The 21393-nt window shown below is 57.2% G+C and overlaps 2 protein-coding genes across 3 annotated transcripts; both read right to left on the bottom strand.

Annotated features, from left to right (window-relative positions):
- Window positions 1–241: 241 nt before the first annotated feature.
- On the bottom strand, window positions 242–17462 carry PRRT4 (proline rich transmembrane protein 4). Its single transcript, XM_063134466.1, has 6 exons — window positions 17385–17462; window positions 17182–17301; window positions 15288–15414; window positions 13807–14538; window positions 12594–12713; window positions 242–2116 (listed from the first exon to the last, which is right to left on the bottom strand). Exons 1-6 carry the CDS (start codon window positions 17460–17462, stop codon window positions 270–272), a joined length of 3024 nt encoding a protein of 1007 aa, XP_062990536.1. The 3' UTR covers window positions 242–269.
- Window positions 8095–9597, bottom strand: LOC134403916 (adenylate kinase 8-like). Of its 2 annotated transcripts, XM_063134459.1 has the most exons (2): window positions 9514–9597; window positions 8095–9378 (listed from the first exon to the last, which is right to left on the bottom strand). In XM_063134459.1, the coding sequence occupies exons 1-2, from the start codon at window positions 9595–9597 to the stop codon at window positions 8158–8160; spliced, it is 1305 nt and encodes a 434-aa protein (XP_062990529.1). In that variant the 3' UTR covers window positions 8095–8157. The 2 variants fall into 2 exon arrangements, with proteins under 2 accessions (XP_062990529.1, XP_062990528.1); XM_063134458.1 differs by having other exon boundaries at window positions 8095–9597.
- Window positions 17463–21393: the final 3931 nt, after the last annotated feature.

The raw sequence follows: 21393 nt of genomic DNA, 5'->3' as shown, positions 1-21393 counted from the left end.
GGTGCCACAGCAGAGGTGCCCGTCCTTTGGGTCAGGGGCAGCACAGGTCTCCCGGCCCCCAGGCTCACGCCACCCCCACCGAAACAGAGCCTCACTGCCCTGGAAAAGCACCCATGCAAAGCAGGTGCCGCCACCCCCACCCCCACCCCCCGCCCCGAGTGAAGGGCTCTGTAGGGCTGAGGGCAGCCCCTGCCCCACTGCAGGCCCACTGGAAGGCGAGGTTGCACATGCCTGAGGGGGGATCTACTCCACCGAGCTCCGCGGTGCGGCTACAAGTCGATGGTGTCGCTGCTGACACTGAGCGTGTCGATCTGCCGGCAAACGTCCATGAACTCCTCCTGCAGGAGGGCTGCGTCTGCCCCCGGCTGCCCCACCGAGGCCAGGGACTCCTGGGAGATTGGGGTCAGCACCCAGTACTGGCGGCCTGGCAGGGGAGGGGACCGTGGGGGGCTCCCGTAAGCCACAGGGGCCACAGAGCTGCTTCCCCCCGGGCTGGAGCAGAGCACCAGGGAGCAGGTGTCTGTGGACTGCTTGTACAGAGAGCTGGAGCACGTGCTCCCCCTCCAGGGCCCTGGGGAAGAGAGGGTGGTGTTGGGGCCGCTGGCGTCCAGAGAGGCTTCTCCGTCCGCCTGGGACCGGCCAGGGACCAGCTCCACGCAAGAGGCCGTGCGGTACAGGTCGCTCTCGGCCGACGGCCCCCCAGCCAAGCGCAGGGAGAGGGAGCTGGAGGCGTAGAAGGCTGCGGCGCCCCCCTGGAACAGCCCCTCACTGCACAGCGCCTCGTCAATGCTGCGACGCAGGTCGATGGGCGAAGGGGGGCGGAAGTCCGCCGTCGGGTCCACGCTGGCTTCCAGAGCGACGCTGAGCCGGGACGGCGGCTCGGCACAGGGGCCGCCGCGGGCACTGCCGGGCTCTTCCGCCGGCATGGCGTAGAGCGGGAGGTAGTCCGACTCGCTGCGGGTGATGGTGTCACAGATGACCAGCTTCTCGTGCTGGGAGAGGGCCCACTGGAAGTTGTTGGGCAGGATCTGGGTCTTCACAGCGGCGTGGTCTGGAGAGAGGCAGAGGAGCGGGCCACAGCAGGGGCAGCAGCAGCCCTCGGCGGGCGAGCAGAAGACTGGGTAGAGGCCCAGGCAGGCCAAAGGCAGCCCCATCCCAGCCTCACAGAGCCGGCACGCCAGCTGCAGGGCCCACCACGGCCAGGGCCCAAAGAGCTCTGGGCTGAGGCCGTAGCCCAGGACGTGCAGGATGGCGTAGGTGTGCAGGCCGGCACTCAGCAGTCCGAAGGAGGCGGCCGGGAGAGCTGTGCGGGCGGCCCGGCTCCACTGGCGGGCGTCGGCAAAGGGGCACGGGCAGGCGGGCGGGGCGGCGCTCTTGAGGTCGTAGATCTGGGCCGTGTCCACGCGTGCCAGGCAGTAGAAGACCAGGAAGGAGGCGGAGAGCAGGGCGGCCAGGAGGGCAAAGACGGCCCGGGAGGCAAGCAGCAGGAAGGGGAACTGGTGCAGCAGGTCAGCAGCCAGGATGGCCCCGGTGGCCACCGAGAAGTGCAGCAGGACCAGGATGGCCAGCAAGCAGGCATGCCGGAGGCTGGAGCCCGCGGAGAGCTTGACCCGCGGCCGCAGTGAGAGGAGCAGGAGGGTGACGGCCAAGGCAGAGCTCAGGCAAGGGAGCGCCAGGTCGTGCAGCAGCCGCACGGCGAAGTCTGGCAGGAGCTCCAGCTGCCCATAGGCGTCGCCCAAGAGGAGCGCGGCCCGAGCCCCGCCGGCCCCCGTCAGCAACAGCTGCAGCAGGGCCAGGAGCTTGCAGCCGGCCGGACAGCGGCCCAGCAGGCCCAGCAGGCCCAGCAGCGAGAGCAGGGCCAGGAGGGCAAAGAGGGAGCAGGCCCCGTAGACGTGGGCCTCCCAAGCCAGGCCCCATTCCGCCAGGGCGGTGTTCCAGTCCGCGTGCAGCGGCACAAAGAGGGGCAGGGCCGGCAGCAGCAGCGCCGAGAGAGGGGGCGAGCCGGGCTCGGGCAGTGGGGAGCCACAGTCCTCCGGGTGCTCAGGCAGGCAGCCAGGCAGAGCCGCAAAGGCCCCCTCACCGCCTGGCGAGGCAGCCGGGCTGCTGGACTCCAGCCCTGCAGGGAGACAAGACCGAGAGGCGGACTGTTAATTAACCGACTGGCAACGAGCGATTGATTGAAACGTACAACTCTGACCCAGCCCCAAGGCTCTGGGGATGTAGCCACAGACAGGGAAGCGCGGAGCGGTATTGAAAAGCCTCATAGGACAGCCTGGCTGAAGCCGTGGAGGGGTTTCTAGGGCAAAGTGAGGGCTGGAGCTCCGGCCAAGTCTTATGCATGGGGTGTTCCTCCCCTGCCCCACAGGACGACTGCACAGACCTCAAAGGCAGCCCCAAGTAGAGCAGAATGCCTGGCCCTGGACAGAGGCGGAGTGGCCAGAAGGCACAGGGGCAGAAGCAGGGCCAGGCAGCTAGAGGAATGGGGGCGCCTCCTGGGGCATCAGGAAAGGGAGGGCAGGACGGGCACGTAGGGGGCAGGGGGCGGGGTGATTGGCTTTTGAGGTGAATGTTGCCATGTGGGGAGGGTAGCTGATCAGGTTTTCAAAATCTCGGCACGTTCCACTCTTGCATGCATTTTTAATGCAGCCACTGGTTTCCTGATCCGTGGCTACATCCGCACCATGTCCCCCTTGACTTGAAAGGAGTTCCTTGCTGCCTGATCATAGAATCACAAAATAGTGGAGTTGGAAGGGGCTCAGTGGGAGAGCATCCCTTAAAGCATCCCTGACAGAGGGTTGTCCAGTTGCCTCTTGAAGGCCTCTAGTGTGCGAGAGGCCACAACCTCCCTAGGGAACTGGTTCCATTGTTGTACTGCTCTAACAGTCAGGACGTTTTTCCTGATTTATTTATTTATTTATTACATTTTTATACTGCCCAATAGCCGAAGCTCTCTGGGCGGTTCACAAAAATTAAAACCATAATAAACAACCAGCTCTCCTGTTTCCACCCTCTGAACTGGGGGGGCTGACAGGGGGGGCAACCTGGCAGATGCTCCCTGTCTTATAGAATCATAGAATAGCAGAGTTGGAAGGGGCCTACAAGGCCAACGAGTCCAACCCCCTGCTCAATGCAGGAATCCACCCTAAAGCATCCCTGACAGATGGTTGTCCATTGCGCTGGCCGCTTGGCTGCCTGCTGGGGCCATGCGATTCCCCCACCCCCATCCAGCTCTAGTTGGGCCTGTTTACACACAACTAGTTGAGTCAGGGTGCGAATGGGGACGTGCGCTGGACGCATCCCTTTGCAAGTGCAGTAAAGGCCCTGAGGCAATGGAGCATTGGGAGCCTTTTTCCTTTCCCCAACGGTCACCCCCCACCCCCCAGCCACTTTTGTGGAACATTCTGCGCCTCTCACAGATGGCTGCAGGGAAACGACCACAGGAGATAATTTTGCAGGGGCAACACGATTGATGCGGTGCGCCCCTACCCCTAATCTCCCCCACCTTGCAAGGGCTTTGCAGTGTTCAGGGTTTCCTCTAGAGGGACCCGACTCAGTGCCCTAGAGGCCTTCAGAAGCAGAGTAGCCCACAAAGAGAGTGTTGCTCCAGGGAGGCCAGGGATGGTCTAGTTTACTCAGGGTGGGCACAAGACCGACAACGCAAAGCCCTTTTAAATCCCACTGATTCCAGTGGGAGAGATTTAAGCCTGCGCTTTGTTCTCAGTTGAAGTCAGGGCGGAGGAGGGGTGCCTCAATGTGCTTATAGTTTGGCTGGATGGTGTCCAAATAGGCATCATTGTTTAGTATGGGGTGCTACTGAGACCTTTTCAGTCACATCCACTATGCCATTAGAATCATAGAATAGCAGAGTTGGAAGGGCCATCGAGTCCAACCCTCCATTCAGTGCAGGAATCCAGCCTAAAGCATCCCTGACAGATGGTTGTCCAGGTTTGTTATTACTAGTAGCAGTACGAATACTACCACTACTACTTCTAGTAGCAGCAGCAGCATTATTTGTAAATTAGTTTTCTGCCCACAAAAGCCTTAAAGCAAAACAAAAATACAATAAAATTACCACAATCTAAGAGGAACAGAAACGTCTTAAAACAAGCCAAAGAGTAACATTAAAATCTATCAAAATCCTGACAAAACAGTGGCATTTTTACTAAAAACAAAAAACAAAAAAACCTCGATCAAGGTGGAGACCACTTGACTGCCCTGGAGGAGAAGTTCCATACTCTGGGTGCAGGTACAGAAAAGGCCCTGTCTCGTGTGCCCACCAGTCTCGCCCCTGTTGATGGTTGGACATGCAACAGCCATGCGTGTGTGTTCACGCTTGGTTTGGCTACTTAGGGCTGCTCACATGGGTAGACCACACACACACACACACACACACACACAGAGAGAGAGGCACCATTATTTATAGGCATATAGTCAGTAAGATTGCAATTATTTCCAGAAGGGTCACTGTTGTTTTTCTTGCAGCAAAGCGTCTTGCGTAGCTGCATGTAGCCCATGAAGACTTCTGCCATCATTCATGTGTGAGTCTTTTAAGGCGGCCAGAACCCTTCCTTGTCCTGGTTCTGGTTGCACGAATGTAATGGGAACCCATTATAGGGGATTTCTGAGTATGCTGGTGTACAGGCATACAGTCATAACAACTGGTTTTTATGTTTCCCACAGGAGCATATTTTTATTTGCGGTTTTATCTGGGCAATTTGGACATATTTTAACCTGAAAGAGTGTTTGCTCCAGTTTCCTTCCTGGTTCTTGAAACTAGGAAGGCAAAAAGCCATAGCTAAAGTAGGGAAATGCCAGACCACAGCAAATAAAGACCTGTTTTTCTTCCCTGCCTTTCCCACTGAACATTCAACCTGAGGAATAGTTCTGTGCAACTTAAAAGCTTGCATTGTCCATTTTAAATTCTGGTTGGTGCAAAGAAAAGCATAGGACCTACACCACCCTCCCCTCCCACCACCCACTCAAGCGGGCTAAGCCTGCCCCTGTTATCTCCTGTTCTGCTGATAAGGTTGCAGCAAACACTGGCTAATCCCCCTCCAGGGCTGGAGAGGATCCTGGGAGACTTTGGGCAGGCACCAAGCCGCTCCAACCTGGTGTGTGTGCAAAGGAGAGACGTGACTGTCCAGGCACCTACAGCAGTCTCAGAGGGAGGCCTGTGCAGGTCTCAGCTTTGGGCCCTGCTGGTTCGGTGCTGCTGCAGAACACAACTGGGGAGGGTGGTGGGTGGTGGGTGGTGGTCCTGGGCCAAAGGGTCATCCCTTCCCCTCCCCGTCTCCTGGGTTAGGTTAGGTGTCTTCCCTAAAGAGCTTAGTCCGTCTTTTACTCCAGGGACCACTTGCCTGATAAAGCGTCCTGTGAAATGGGAAAGCTTGCACCATCTGAAGCTACTACTTGGCCCTCTAAGGCCCTTTCTACACCTGCCTTTTCCCCCTGGATCATCCCTGTGCATCCAAATGATGCACAGGGGATCCCGGGAGCAGGCAGAGATGATCCCTCCATTTTCCCGGGATAACCGAGGTCATCCCGTGGTTACCCGTGGTCTCAGGACAATCCTGAGGACCGCGGGCGATGAGGGTGCCTGTCCCAGCTTCTTCCCTCCTCCCCACAAGTAGCAGAGGGAAGGAGCCAGGCTGGGGGAGTCCAGGTACATTGGGGGGGAGTTGTTGTTGTTTTGACTTACTTTTTTGCTGGAGCGCAAGTGTGCTCCAGCTTTTTTTTAAAAAAACAGCAGGCATGACGTCCCTCTTCCCTTCCAGGATATCCCGCTTCCGTTTAGACGCACAGGGACGATCCCGGAAGCAGGTAAGTCCGGGACCATCCCCCCTCCCTCCCCAAAGGCCCTTAGGTGTGGAAAGGGCCTAAATAAGCATCGCGCCCCTGCTTCTCTGCCTCTCTTTCCCAGGGTGAATCAGCCACTGCTCTCTTGCTGGTGGCTCATGCTGAAACGCATTTAGAGAAACGCAGCAAATGCATTTTATTTTCCCAGGTTTCTTCGTTTTTCATTTCCAAGGGTTGGCGTTTTTTTTTAGTTCTTCTTAAATGTGTGTTGTTTGTTTTTAGATCTTTCCCTGCTGCTGGCTTTTTACTCTGGTTTATTCTGTTTTAAACTTCTAAAATGTTTATAGTACGTTTCATCATGTTGCATTTTAGGATTTTAATTTCTGTGAACTGCTCAGTGAGCTTTGGCTATTGGGCGGTATAGAGATGCAATTAGTTAATTAATGGATGGATGGATGTTTTGTGCAAGTAAGAATAATGGAAGAGAGTTTTTGTCTGCCAGTTTTGTGGTGGTGGTGGTGGTGGGGCGGGCGGAGAGAAAGAGCCCATGGTGGCCAAAAATAATTTCAGCAGCAGCTCCCAGCTGACTTGGTGGAAGGGGAGGAGGCCAAACCCCTCCACCAGCATCCTGGGCTACGCTTCCACTCCTTGCATGGCATCTCGTGCAACAAAAGCCTTTTCCAGCCGGGAGACAGGGAGGAGGGAAACCTCGTCTGGAGGAACAATGGCCCCCGCCTGCCTGGTGCTGTTTGCAGAGGCCCAAAGCACACAGGCGCTCCGAGGGGCCTGGCATCAGAGCAAACACCACTTTCAGCTCGACCCACGCAGGCAAACGGGAGTGGCACCTCCTGCTCTCCGGCCCTTGCTGGCCCAACCACCAAGACCGACTTGCGTCAAGGGGCAACTCTCTGCCGTGGTTTGCTGCAAGGTTAGGGCCGCCAAGACCAGCCTGGAGAAGCAGCAGCCTCCTGGCTGGGCCCCGGGGAAAGCCTGCACCTCTGAGTGATATTCCGTGGGGGGTGTTTCCTGTCGACTGGCTGCCAGAAACGGGAGGGTGCCCCCTGCACCCCAGAAGCGGCAAAGGCCATTGCTGCACTGCCCGTCCCCTTCCTGCATCTGATCAAACACATGGCTGGACGCTCCGGAAGCTGTGCCCAGGGCCGGCGCTACCGTTAGGCCAGCTAGGCAACCGCCCAGGGCGCAGACCTCAGAGGGGCACAGTACTGCCCTTTAAGGGTCACAGTTTTAAACAAATTAGGGTTGAAAAGGAAAAAAAAACATAATAAAGGGAAAATATAATAGTTCAAAACTCTTCCTGAACAGCTGAATCGAAGTTGGCAATTTCTTTTGGGGGTGGTGGGGTGGTGCAAGTAACTTGCCTTGCCTAAGGCGCAAAATAGTCTGGCACCGGTCCTGCCTGTGCTGTTTTCGGCATATCCATGTACAAATCAACGCGGCGTGCAGGAGCGCTTTGGGGAGACCCCGCTTGCCCTGGAATGTACGGAGGTCCATCCTCGTGTCTCTCCTCCTGGGCAAAATCCGCCACTGCATTTGCCTTTTCCTCTGCCTCCCCCAAATGCAGAAGAGCCCTTTGGGGAAGGGGCCGGCCAGCTCCGTGCGCAGAAGGGCAGCCACAACCCATCTGTGGCTTTGCCCAATGCCCATTTCCAGCAGCCTTGTGGGACTGTGGAAAATGTGGGGGTTGGAGCTGCAGCCGGGGCAGAGGCTGTATCCCCCCCCCCGAAACCCACCCTGGGCAGGGCTCCTTCTGGAAGGGAATCATGGCATCTGTTGTGAATGATGGCATCTGGGTTGTGAGAACTGCCCCGTAACCGGGGACAATTGCAAGCACTTTGGGCTGCAGGGTGTGGGGGTCGACTCCTGGCCATGAACAGCTGTCCAGGGGGGGGAAGTGCAGCCAGGTGGGGGTGCAGGTTGGAGCTGGCCTGGTAGTCCCAGGATGTCCCTCCCAGCATTACTCTTCAATGGTGAGGCACAGCCCTCAGGCAAGGGAAGTAGTCCTGAGAGGCGAGTGCCTCTGAGCACGTGCAGAACATCTCTCTCTCTCTCTCTCTCTCTCTCTCTCTCTCTCTCTCTCTCTCTCTCTCTCTCTCTCTCTCTACCTAGCAAGCACACCCAGTCTGCCTCGCTTCAGAGGTGGGCATCAGGGGTGCTGCTTCCAGAAGCTAGCCCCTGTGCAAGACCTTCTAAGAGCCCAGGAGGAATCAGCGCCACGTTGGAAGAAAGCAACCACCGTGGCCACGGTTAAGCCAAACTAGTTTTATTCTCTCCCTCTACACAGACCTCAGCTCTCTCGGCCCAGGTGGCCAGAGCCTGGGCCACCCCTCCCTCCCTCCCGGCTCATAGAGCGGTGACTGGCAGCGGCTTGACCAGGCAGCTCTCGATGTACTCAAAGATGGTGTATGGGTCTTGGTCCGCATTGAGGAAGATGGAGTCCTCATAGTACTCCTCCAGCTCAGCCACCTGGCGGTTGTAGAAATCAGCCTTGCTCTCCACCTGCTCAGGGCGGTCCCTGGGGTTGCGTCGCAGGCGCCGGTGCACCTCCTCATCCGTAGGGGGCTTGAAGATGGTGTGGTACCGCTCCCCCGAGATGGGGTCCGTGGCACGCTGGCAGACACGCTGCATGGCCACCTCGATGGGCAAGTTGAGGAGGAAGACCCGGTTGGGCTCGTAGCCCGTGTGCTTGATGATATCGGCTTGGTCCGCATCGCGGGGGAAGCCGTGGAGCACCCAGCCATAGGTCAGGCAGTCATCCTGGGTCAGCCGGTCCTTGAGGACATGCAGGACGATGCTGTCGCTCACTGGGTAGCCGCTTTCGAAGGAGGGCTTGATCAGGTCGCCCAACGGTGTGCCTGCAGCCACCTTCTCCCGCAGCAGGTCCCCAAAGGAGATGTTCACCAGCCCGTACTTCTGGTTCAGCAGAGCTGCCTGCAAGCTTTTGCCGCTGCCCGGTGGGCCCAGGAGCAACACCCGGGGGACGAAGGGGGCTTCCGAGTGCGGACGGCTCTGCACAAAGCTCAGAGCCTGGGCAAAGACATCCACACAAGGCTGGTCGGCGTTGATGGCCTTGTGGTTCGTCTGGTAGGTCTGGAGGAGGCCCGGGATGTTGCGGTGGCTCTCCAGGATCCGCTTGGCGGTGGCCTGCTCCGAGATGCCCTCTGGCCTCACCAGGCGCTTCTGCACGGTGAAGTCTATTGGCCAGTCAAAAGTGGTGTGGTACACCTCTTGGGTGACGGGGTCAATCAGCTTGCCCAGGTTCCGCTCCACCAGCACCATGTCCGGGGCGTGGAGTACTATGACGTGCCGAGGCGCGATGCCTACGGACTGGAGCCGCAGGGCCTGCTTCCTGGTCTCCGGAAAGCCATCCAACACCCACCCCAGCTTCACACAATCCACATCATTCAAGCGCTCCTCCAAAAGGGAGGCCCACAGGTGATCAGGAACCACCTGCTCGTTGGCTTGGTAGGCCATGGCCTCGCGGGAACGCTTGAGCAGCTTCAGCGACACGAGCTGCTGGGGGCAAAGGTAGGTCGCACTGAGATGCTTGCAGATCCAGCGAGCGATGGTTGTCTTCCCAGAGGCAGGGGGTCCCATGATGAAGACCCTGGGCACCTCATCGTTGTCTTTCTTCAGGTGATCGATCATGAAGTTAATGGGTTCGGGAGGCTGCTGCAACAGGAGGGCTTCCGCCAGGCCCTGCATGAGCTGGAAGATGTTGTGCCTCTCGGCATAAAGAGCCATCACTGGGGGGATCTTGTGGGGCTTGCTAGTGGCATCCATCTCTCACAGCCAAGTAGCGCTGGCATTCCGAGGTTGCCTGGCAGTCCCTGGCGAGGTTGCCGTCCACAGAAGCAGCACATGGAATGCCCGGTCCAGGCCCGGCCCTCAGAGCTCAGGGCAATCCATGGGGTGGAGCCAGGCAAGCGTTTCCTGTGCAGTGGGCACTACGCTCTGGGGCAGCGGAAGGAAACGGCCATCGCTCTCAGCTGTGTGCCGGGCCGGCCGTTTAGTGGAGGGACTGGAAACGGTGCCCCATGACGCGCCACGTGGAACCTCACGCTTTAGTTCTGCTTCCAGCTGATTGTGCAAGAGCACGGCCTTGGCACTACTGAAGGTTTGCTTTGGAATTAAAACCTGCATTGCACGTTTGTTTCCTGTGTAGCCAGCCTCCTTTGCTTCTCCTTCAACCCCCAAACCAAAGCTCTTGCCCTTGCTTTCTTGAAAACAATCTCTTGTTTCTTGCTTACAAAGCTCCCTTGCTTCAGGCTGAATTCCACAGACTGGGCTTGGGGGCATGGCCAGAGACAGAGAAAATACTGGTGGAAGCACAAGGGGGGGCTGCTGGAAAGGGCTGGGTGGGGAGTGGGTTGCACAGAGGATGGGCTACCTGGTATGCAAGCAAGGGAGTCAACCAGGTGCCCAAAGAGGGCAGCTGGTGAGCCCAGTGGCACGTGCACCACCCCTAGGAAGGACTTTGCACCAGAATGGAAGAGCATCAGAAGAGCCACACTAGATCACACCAGTCTATCATCATCATCATCATCATCATCATCATCATCATCATCATCAACATTATCATCATCAACATAAAATCACAGAATCATAGAATAGTAGAGTTAGAAGGGGTCTATAAGGCCATCAAGTCCAACCCCCTGCTCAATCGAGCCCAACCGCCCAGAGAGCTTCAGCTATGGGGCAGTATATAAATGGAGGTCAAAGGGGCCAAAGTTGTATTCCTCCCGGCGCCTCCTGAAATTCTTGTTACAGGCAACTCCTTCAATCATAGAATTGTAGAGTTGGAAGGGGCCTATAAGGCCATCGAGTCCAACTCCCTGCTTAATGCAGAAATCCACCTTAAAGCATCCCTGAAAGATGTCTGTCCAGCTGCATCTTGAAGGCCTCTAGTGTGGGAGAGCCCACAATCTCCCTAGCTAACTGGTTCCATTGTCGTACTGCTCTAACAGTCGGGATGTTTTTCCTGATGTCCAGCCGAAATCAGGCTTCCTGTAACTTGAGCCCATTATTCCACGTCCTGCACTCTGGGAGGATCGAGAAGAGATCCTGGCCCTCCTCTGTGGGCAAATTTGAAGAGTGCTATCATGTCTCCCTTCAATCTTATCTTCTCCAGGCTCAACATGCCCAGTTCTTTCAGTCTGTCCTCATAGGGCTTTGTTTCCAGACCCCTGATCATCCTCAACCTCATCTCTTTTCTCACTCGTGGTGGTTTTTCTAGGCAGACATGATGGGCTTTGTCAAGTCCTGCTGTATTTTACTGAATTGTACTGGAGAGGAGAGGAGCACCAGAACAGAAGGATTTGGGTTTGCATCACACTGGATCAAATTCCTGACAGCCAAATCAGGAACCCCAAAGTTGCTCCCCTCTGCTTAGGGCCGTGAGGCAGAAGGGCAGCAGAGAGAAAAGGAGAGTGGAAATGCAGCGGGTGTGGGGAGATTGTCAAGGAAATTCTCTCATATCCCAAAACTCACATTTCTGTCATCCTTAACAGACCCCTCCTTCCAATCTCAGTTACAGTTGCTGTTATATGTATGGATTTAGAAAAACATGGTGTAATAATAAAAACAACTTGGCAAGTTGATACCCATGTTATATCCATGAGGATTCATGATCAGGCTTCAAGATTTAGCTAGTTGAAAAGAAAAATTCAGAACAACGGCAGCCCCACAAGAACTGGGAGCTTTCAGCAGAGCCACTGGAAAGGGGCGGAGATGCATGATCACGCTGCTCAAGCCAGCTCAGCTCCACTCTTGGCCCATTTCTACACCAGCCCGGTGTAGAGGGAGGAGAGGAGGGAGGGAGGGAGGAGGATCTCGCGATAGCCTGATCACAAGATCCTCCCCTTAGTCTAAATGCAGGCACGACATCCCAGGAGGAAGGAGGGTGTCGCGCCTGCCATTTTTTTATTTTTTAAAGGAGCTGAGCGCACGTGCGCTCCAACGAAAAGTGAGGTGTTTTGTGTGTGTGTGTGTGTGTGTGTGTGTTTAAAAAAGCCCCACCCCCGCTCCCCCACCCACCCCCAATTCCTCCTGGCCCGCTTCCTTCCCTCTACTGATCCCTGCTACTTGCGGGGAGGAAGGAAGAAGCCGGGACGGGCGGCCACACCTCCCGCGGTCTCGGGACGATCCCAAGACCACAGGAAGAACTGGATTTTCCCAGGGAATACTTATTTGGACACACAGGGACACACATCATTTGGACACACAGGGACTCGGCCGTCACCAGCCTGCCTTTTCGGGCTGATGTAGAAATGGCCTTGGACAAGTTAATGTCCAAACAACACTGCTTGAGACCTTTGCCTGCAGGCCAAAAGAATCCTAGCAGGGCGGGGGTGGGGATGTCTGGAAAGTATTTCCAAGAAGCATTCACATCCTTAGGACCCCCCACACACTCCAAAAGAAGCAGGGCAGGGGTGTGTGGGGGGGTGTCTCCCTCTTTCTGCAGGCCCAGCCCAATGTGGAACGCCCTGGGCCTGGCCCCTCAGGCCCCCTCCACAGCTCAGGTGTAAACTCCGGGGAGACCAGGCTCACCCACTTGCCCGCGTACGCCATCCTCCCAGCCAGCGGTGCCCTTCTGCATTCCTGGCTGTCGCTTGACCTGCCAAGCCTGTTCTTCCCACCTGCCCGGAGCTCCGGGGAAACCCTCCCTCCTGCAGAGAAGGGCAAGCAGTGGAAGACGACAGAGGCCCAGGTCACCCCCGCCCCAGGAAACAGAAGGAGGGCCCGGAGCAGGCCGGCCCCTCAGCCCGCGATGCTCTCACCTGGCCCGGAGACCCACGCTGGGGTTGGGCGGAAGTCCCCAGGCTGCTCCCTGGCGCCGCCTGTGCCGTTCCACTCCAGTGGCTCCCACGTCTCTGGGGGCGGCGTGGATCCGAGGAGACCTGGGCAGAGAATCGATGCGTTGAACGGGGCTCCACGGGCTGCGCCTCTCGCCCTTGCCCCAAGGCGACGAGGGACCCTCAGCACCCGCGTCCTCTCTGCCTGCCCTCTCTCAGCAAGGACAGCCCCGGGCAGCTGGTTCTGCAGGCTGAGCCGTTTTTCTCCTTCAGGGCAAGACCTGCTGCCTTGCTCCAGCACTGCCAGGGCCCCGAGTCTCACCCCTCCTCCACGGCAGGGCAGCCAAAGCCCACCCTGCAGCACGGCCAACGCCCTCCCCCACCCCGAGCCAAAGAGGCAGCCTGCGCATTCTGCCTCGTGAGGACAGAAAAGAGCACCGGGGTGGGGTGGGGGTGGGCACGTGTGGGATTGCAGACTGCTTCACTGGCACCCTGAGACCCACTTAAGCTCTGACGGACCCGGATGCCTGCACTGCTTGCTCCGGCCTGCTGGGCCTGTGGGGGAGACCGTGGCCAGTTGGCCTTCCTCATAGAATCACAGAAGAGTAGAGTTGGATGGAGCCTCTAAGGCCATCGAGTCCAACCCCATGCTCAGTGCAGGAATCCACCCTAAAGCATGGACTCCTCAGTATGGAGAGGCAGCTGGTGCCTGTCTTCACACACCCCAATTCTCCCTGCACCTCGCCGCCCTCCAACTGAACAGGCCCACTTGTCCTTGCAGGGTTGCCCTTTGCCCATTGGGAGCTCTGCTTTGCTACAGGGGCCAAAATCTCTTGATTGTCACCATCTGTTTGGCTGCATGGGGCCAAATGTCCAGCTCACCCGGCATTTTGCCCCCTACAGTGGCCAGCTTGATGCCTCTGGGAAGCCCATGAGCAGCACCGCCACCCTGGGGTTGGTCCTCAGGATCTGGTTGCCCATTGGGGCCCCCGGAAACAGACCCAGGAAAGGATGCCGGTGCGAAGAGGAGCAGCCAGTGGCACAGGTGTGTCCAGCTTGGTACCTCCAAGGAGGAGTCTCCTGCCTTGGCAGAGGACATCTCCTTCTCCCTCCCCTCCCGGCCAGGTCTTTTGTGCCCACAGCACCATGGCCATCCCTACTCACCCCTGAGCTCTTCTGTGAAGCGAGAGGTACTCACCAGGTGCGCCCAGCTTGCTGGCAATCTCCGAGATGCCCACGCTGAGGCCGGGGAGGAGCGGATACCGCCACCCTGTGCCGCTGCCGCTGCTGTTGGGTGCCAGGCTGCCCTCCTTGCCCAGGCCAGCCGTCAGGTCAATGTCAATCTTGAATTCCAGCTCTTTGCTGTCCTCCCCGGCAGGCAGGGGCAGCCCCTTCTCGGCGAGCCGTGGCCAGAGCGGGAGGGGGTGCTGGAGAGTGGGGCCCGGGGCGGCCCGTGCCGGAGCCCCATCCCAGGCCCACCTGCTGGGGCCCGAGGGAAGCTCCTCCGCGGGACCGGGGCCCAGCCAGCCGGAGCCCCCCAGGGCCTCAGTCCAGAAGCGGCTGCCCGCCGCCTGCGAGCGGGTGGGGGCTGCTGGCCAGGTGGGGGGCAGGCCAGGCTTTGCACTGGCCCCTCCCGGCCCCTCACCTGGCCGGCCCTTACCCGGACTCCGCACCTTGATCTTGAAATTGAGGCCCAAGTTCAGAGACAGGGCGGGGGGTTCGCTGTGGGTGGGCAGCAACGTGGGGGTCACCGGAGGGGCTGGAGAAGTGCTGGGGGCTGGGGGCCCATGGCTGGATTTGTTCTCGGTGGGCGCCAAGGCCTGCAGCGTGTGGAGGGGCATCCCGGAGCCCAGAGGGGGCTGCCACAGCAGGAGCAGGAACATCCACATTGGCCCCCGGCTCCGGCTCCAGTGGCGACTGCAGGGAGCACCTGGGAAGGGCAAAGGGAAAGGGTTAGCGCAGGACGCTACGCCCGGGCGGGAGCCGCAAGGGTGCAGGCTGGGGCCCCAGGGCCTCCCCGGAGGCTTCGGCCAAGGCCCCGAGGAAGCGCCCCATGCCGTGCCTGGAAAGGGGGGGGGGACACTGATCCCCGGGAGAGGGGTGCTGGGGCAGAGGGACCTCGCCTGGCAGACAGCCAGCCACAGCAGGTGTAACGTTCCCTCCTATCCTTTCCCAGTATGGAACCCGTGTGAACAACATCCGGCAATTCCAGGACTTGGGTTGCGGCTTATGAGGACCAGTGGGAGGGGCTAAGCAGGTGGGCTTGTGAGCTTCTTTTGGGGGGGGCATCTTTCCCCTCTATAATTCAAGGGGAAACTACGACACTCTCCATCTTACTTCCAGTTCCTTTCTTAACAACCCCTAATGCTGAATTCACCTTTTTCACAGCTGTGGCACAGCGAGCAGACCTTTCGTTGAGGTAACACAAGAAGAGCCCTGAACACAATGGCCCACCTGAACCTGGTGGCCCACCTGATCTCATTCACGGTCAGTCGCGACCGGTCCGGACCTCGTCAGGACCCATTTGACTGAGACCATTGGGCCCAAGTCTTTCCAGATGTTTGTTCTGGGTGATGCAAACAATTGGGTTCAGGATGGGGGAGGTGAGACACGGTGGTGGCTGCTGTCCCCCTGGCCAACGTGCCTTTGTTTCGATGCCTGAAGCCATCCCGGGCTCACCTGAGGTGCTGAAACTAATGTCCGTGGCTTGCAGGTGGGGCCTCCTGCTATAGTGCTGCTCTGAGTGCTGTTTTTGGTAGAAAAGCGGGTACTGATCAATGATACGCCCCTCCACATCTAAAGATGACTGCAGAGCAGTAGAGAGGAAAGGAAATGTCTTTAGCAGATGTGAAAACAAAGCAACGCTGGTGCCTGACCAGCATTAGCTGGCAGGGAATTCCACAGAATTCTACACTTGCATGGAAGTCCCCTGCCTGCACCAGCATTTTTCAGCATTTTTCTGAATTTTTCTGTTCGGGCAAATTTCCTTCTGCAGCATCTCCTTCCTCTTGACAGCTGAATGGCCAGGAAGACCTTCTCCTATCCCGGTGGGGTCCGGGGGCCCATCACTTCCCCCACCTGCACCTGTAAAGCACTCCCTTTGGAATGCAGCTGGGTCAGTGGTCCCTACAGCATGAGCTAGAGGTCCAGATCCAGGCCTGGCCAGCGCCAGCAAGTGCCCAGCCCCATCCTCGCAGACTAAAGCCGGAGTCAGAAGCAAAGACGAGCCCTTCCCAGGGGTCATCCTCAGTCCTTGGGATGAATCATCCCTATTGAGCAAAGCAAGAGGGACAAAACCAGGAAGAAGCACACGCTTTGCTCGATCTATAATTCAGTCAAGAACTGGGGTGGGAGAAAAGGAGTTAAGAGCAAGGAACAAACAGGCGCATCATTGCAGGCTTAGAGCTACCGCACCAACGGGCTCATTTACCAGAAGTAAACATGTGGGAAGTCCAGAGCCCCCTTCACCCATGGCAACGTCCCTTACAGGGATAATATTGCTTCCACTTCAGAAAAACTTCATTTGTGAACGATGCCTAGGTGAGTGTTCTCCTACCACTTGGGGCTTCCTCCTGTAAATACATGAAGGGTGCTGTTCCACCATGTTCATCCCTGGCCTTGTTCATCCCTGGCCGATGGCTGGTTGGCCACTGTGTGAACAGAGTTCTGGACTAGATGGACCCTTGGCCTGATCCAGCATCAGGGCTCTTCTCATGTTCTTATCCAGGAAGATGCGCACCCGTGCGATCATCGTATGGAATTTCCACTTATACGGACTGCAATGCCCATGTCAGGAATGTGTCGTGGGCAAGGCAGCCCTGAACAATCTCATCCTGATTCAACAAGCAAACGCTTAGAATGGGGCACCCCACCACCTAACCCATCTTGACCTCATGAAATGTAGGATTTTGCCAGTGAGGTCCTGCAAATGCTATGGGCTGGGATGCAAGACAAATTCTTTCCCACTGACTTCTTAATAACACAATGCCCGCGTGCTCGCTTGCTTGCTCACTCGCTCACTCACTCACACGTGTGTAGTGACACAGATTCACCTGCAGTTAAAGCACCCTTTCACACACCCATTTTTATCTGGCATCCCTGAAATCACCCTGGTACAATGAACGTTTTTGAACTTCAAAAATGGATCATATATTTTACGTATAACGGGACAGATTTTCTAACAAGGCTGTCGTTGAGAGTGCCGGTCACAATGACCCGATATGGTCCCTCTCCTTCCAAGCCACAAGCCAGCCGGCAGGAGACCCACACAGCTCAAGGCGCACCATGCTTCTGGACATGGCAAAGGAAAGACCTCCGCTTCTTCTGTGGCTGAGACATGGTTCCGGGGGCAGAGCATCCGCCTCACCACACATCCTGGTGCCCAAATTGGGAAGTGGGTCTTGGAAGGCACAAAGCTCGCTCCAAGCTCTTATCGGTAAGAAGGTTCTGTGCAATCAATGTGACAAGAAGGGAGAGAGGAGCACGAGGTGGCATTTTCTGCTCCACTATCCAAATTGGAGCAAGTATCTGACAGACGATTCCCCCAGCGAGTGGAGATTATGCACGAACTCACATTGAGCCGTGACAAGGAGAAACTCTCCCTCCCTCCCTCCCTGCCTGCCTGGATCAGGTTTGCAGCGTGATACCAGAAATGTGTCACCCGGGCTGAGATGATGTGCTGAGCTGAGCTGAGCTGGGGACAAGAAGAGAAATGAAAGGCACCAAGTCCAGCCCTGCCTGGGCAAACAACCCCCCCCCCCCACAACCTCTTTTTACCGGCCTGGCCGTGCTCGCTTGTGCATGGACGTTAAAAGCCCCTGTAGTCTGAGCAATGGCCCCCACTGGGCCGGGCATCTTTCATGTTGAAAGAAGCCACTGAAAAATGCTTCATTGGGGGCTGAGGGTGCAGGGAGAGTTCTGTGCCTGCCCGGAGCATTCAGCCCAGGCTCAAGTAAATTCACCCCATGCCCCACCCACCCACATGTGCAGAACCACCAGGCAAAGGGGAAATCATTGGGGAGCCAGCAGCATAAACGCAAGTAAGCTTGTGGGAGGCTGAAGTATGTTTAAGATGAGGCGTTTATCACAGCGGGACAGATAGCGGTGGTGGTGGTGGTCAATATGAGAATGAGAACTGAAATGCACTTTGCAAACTGGCTTATTAATATTATTATTATTATTATTTATTTATTTATTTATTTATTGCATTTTTATACCGCCCAACAGCCGAAGTTCCCAGGGCGGTTCACAAAAACTAAAACCATTCAAAGTATAAAACAAACAGTATAAAAACATGATATAAAATACACATTAAGAACATACCATACATGATTAAAACACCTTTAAAACAGAGGCCTACCTCTGAATCCCATACCCTAAGCAAAAACAATAGGGAGTGGGCGATCGCCTTTACGCCCCACTTGCAAGCACCCAGGAGTTCCTGTCTAAGCAGTGTCCGGGGCAAAATGCCAGGCTCTCTTGGAGGCTGGGCTGCGTGGTGGTCGGTGCCTTCAAAATTCTGGTGCAAACATCCTCTTTGGGGAGGAAAAATGAGCTTTTCTCGGGCTCCTGTATCACGTGCAAGCTAAAGGTGCCTGCTTAACAGCCCTTGATGCTTAGTGTCTGCCTGCCTGCCTGTCCACCTGCCTAGGCCCACTCCACCTGTATAGCAAGTCCTCAGTACTTTCTTTTCACTAGGGAATGTGTGGTCTAAATGAGTTTCCTTCCTCTGTTAGTGAAGAGTGTGAAGCAGCCTTATTGCTGCCCCAACTGTCTGCCTGGGTGCAACTGGTGAGTGCCCCCCCTCCCGCCACCATTTCAGGTCTCCACTGTGGAGAACTGGCAGATCCCAGATGCATCTCTTGCCTAAGAGTCAGCAACTATCTCCCCCTTGAAGAGGAGCTGACCAGCGCCTGCCTCTTCCGGAGGGGAAATTCCTTCCAGAACATGTCTGAGCAAACTCCCAGCAAGCCTGCTCAAAGGGTCACGACACCAAAGGAGTTTTTGTGAAGTGGAAGAAAACAGGTCAGCAGCCCAGCATGTCCCATCCCAGGGAGGGGATCTCCTCAGAGAGAGAGAGAGAGAGAGAGAGAGAGCGAGCGACCAGGGCTATCCAATGGCAACCTCCCCTAAGGCAGCCTCAGGGAAACATGAATGCACACCATAAAGTGGAGGGGGTAATAGACCGTGCTTTGGCCCTGGAACTTAATTTGGGTTCAATTGAACCCATTTAGCTGTTAGGACTTTGAGAGCCGTGGACCACATGTAGCGCTTGGGAAACAGTGCCTCTGAGGCTGTGCAGATTTTGTTTCCACGAAGTCCCACCTCACTCGCCTGGGATTGGAAGACAGCAGGACTCCCAAATCAGAGTGTTTGCAAACTGGCGCAAGCCCTGGGCCGGATCTACACCAAGCAGGACACGACACTTGGAAAACGGTTTGAAAACTGTCTATGGAGCTCTGTGTCCCGAGCCCCGACAGTTCTCACTACTGTTATAAACCATTTTAAAGCAGCCGTGTAGATCCTGCCCTGGTTGCTCTCCAGCAGGGAGAAGCAGCAGCGGAGTGGGAGGAAGGAAAGAGGAAGAGGCACCTCCTTGTCCTCCAGCGACTGACATTCAAGGGAGATCCCTGCCTCAGCAGAGGCCAACGCAGGCTGCTGTCTGGGAGGAGTGTGGCCCTCTCCTTAAATGTCCCAAGCCCGTCCCATGGCCAAGGATAGAATCATAGAATAGCAGAGTTGGAAGGGACCTACAAGGCCATCGAGTCCATGGAGTGAAGAAGGGGCTCCCTCCTCGGTGGGAAGCCAGGCCCCGTCTCTCTCTGCCCCCCTGCCCCCCACTCAGCTGCACCAACATCACAGAACACTGCCGGATCCATGGGGATTCGGAGCGCCTCCTTCCACGTCTGGTCTCATGCAGCTCCACTAACATCTAGAGAGGAGCCCTCTGATTTGGTGGCACGAAGAGACGCCTTCCCGCACCAGCAGCGCCCCCCTCCCAAGCGATGCTGCCACCTGAAAGGCCCCCATCCTCTGGCCATCCATGGCTGTGTCTCTTCCCTACAGATGTGTCTGGGAGCCCATGGGCCTGGCGGCATCCCCTAGATGTGGTGGTGGTGGTGCATGGCCATCGTTGTGAATGCTCTCATGCAGCTCAGGACCTCCTGGGGCTCCTTGGAGAGGCGGGATGAGCCAGGGGCTGGGGGCTGCCACTGTCCCCTTGGCAACCGCGCCTCACCCTTGAGGGTGTCGCTGCATCAGTCTGCTGGTCTAACTCCAGCCCAGGACCCGCCAAGGTCAGAGAGAAATGAGGCATGTTGGCCTCTCTTGCTGCTCCAATCTTCAGAGCAATCTGGGACATGCATTGAGGAAATAGGTCCTGTGCTTATTATTAATCAGGCGTGTGGGGTGGGGGTGGGGGTGCTGGTCCCAGCTGATCCTGCCCGTCCCACCGACCAGGCAGCCTCTTTGAAGAAGCAGAGGAACCAGGGCACAGCTCAGCCTGAGGCACTCTTGTCACATCAACAGAGCCGCGATGCCCTTCCTGGAACCAGGCAGGCAGGGATGTGAAGCGACAGGGCCCGATGCGGCCTGGCACCTCCATTGCGCCCTTCCCCCGGGGCGGCTCGTCGGCCGACAGGTGTGGAGACGGGACATCAATCGTGCTGGCAGCTGCCACCAAGTGCAGCAGCTCCTGCTGAAGCCCAGAGATGGTCTCACGTGGACAGCCGGCCCAGGCATGCCCAGGGAGGGGGGGCCACGCTCGACTGCTCCCACTGCCACGCACAACACGGCCTGCCTGCAGGGGTGCGCGGCAAGGGTTCCCCTTCTAACCAAGAGCACCATTAGTGCAGCTGCAGCAGCAGCTAACGCATCAGAGTGCACAAGCTAGCAGGTCTGCATTTTGCACATGGGCCCAGCAGAGCCCCAAAGCACGGAGGCGGCTGCCTGAGCCCACCCGGGGGAGGGCCTGTGAGCGAGCGGGAGGGGGGGGAGATGTCTGCGCAGCCAGTGACCAACAGTCCTCTGCAGACCTCCTACATGCCTGCACGTAGGATGGGCCTGGGACCTGGCTGCAGGCCTTTTTTCCCCTACAGGCTTGGTTCTAGCAAAACCAACCCCCAATTTTTTTTTTTTTTTTTTTTTTTGGGGGGGGGATCAATTGACATGTCCAAGGGGTGAATCAGAAACTGAGAGAGCTAAGAGGCAAAGCATGCTTGGCTAAAGCAGGGGCTGATGGATCGGGCCCTTTCCCTCTCTGAGTAAGGGCCCATGTAAACAAAGTGAGGCTCTTATCTGTGGCACGCGGAGCAGGCAGGAGGTCAGAATTCCTTGCAAGCGCACCTGACCCACGCATGACCCAAGAAGGAGGAGAGCCTCGGGCGTGCGCCTGGCAGACGGCCCCTCTGGAGAGCAGGGTGTGGCCAGGAAGAGCCCGCTTCTCACCTGTCACAAACACCACCACCCCCGCGATATTTGTGGAAAGGCCGGGGCTCAGCCATTGATTTCTGACCTAGTTCGGGGTCCAGAGCGAAGCTGATCCCTTAGCCATTGGCACGAATTATTCCCAGCACAAGATTTGGCTTTTGCACCCAGTCTCCCACAAAGTACAATGCTTCTGAGCCATCACCACGGCCTTCTTTTGTGGTGGGGAGGTGGCCCCCTTTCCTGCCAGAGGGGGAGGCAATCCCTTTTCCCAGCCCTGCAGCAGGACGTGCCTTGGGGGGCGGGGGCAGGAGGGGAGGGGAGGGAATCTGCCCCAGCTTCCAGCTGGAGAGGCCACAGC

This window comes from Elgaria multicarinata, chromosome 9 (assembly GCF_023053635.1).
Source record: "Elgaria multicarinata webbii isolate HBS135686 ecotype San Diego chromosome 9, rElgMul1.1.pri, whole genome shotgun sequence".
NCBI lineage: Eukaryota > Metazoa > Chordata > Lepidosauria > Squamata > Anguidae > Elgaria > Elgaria multicarinata.
The sequence above is the reverse complement of the archived record's forward strand: the minus strand, read 5'-3'. Positions and strand labels throughout refer to the sequence as shown.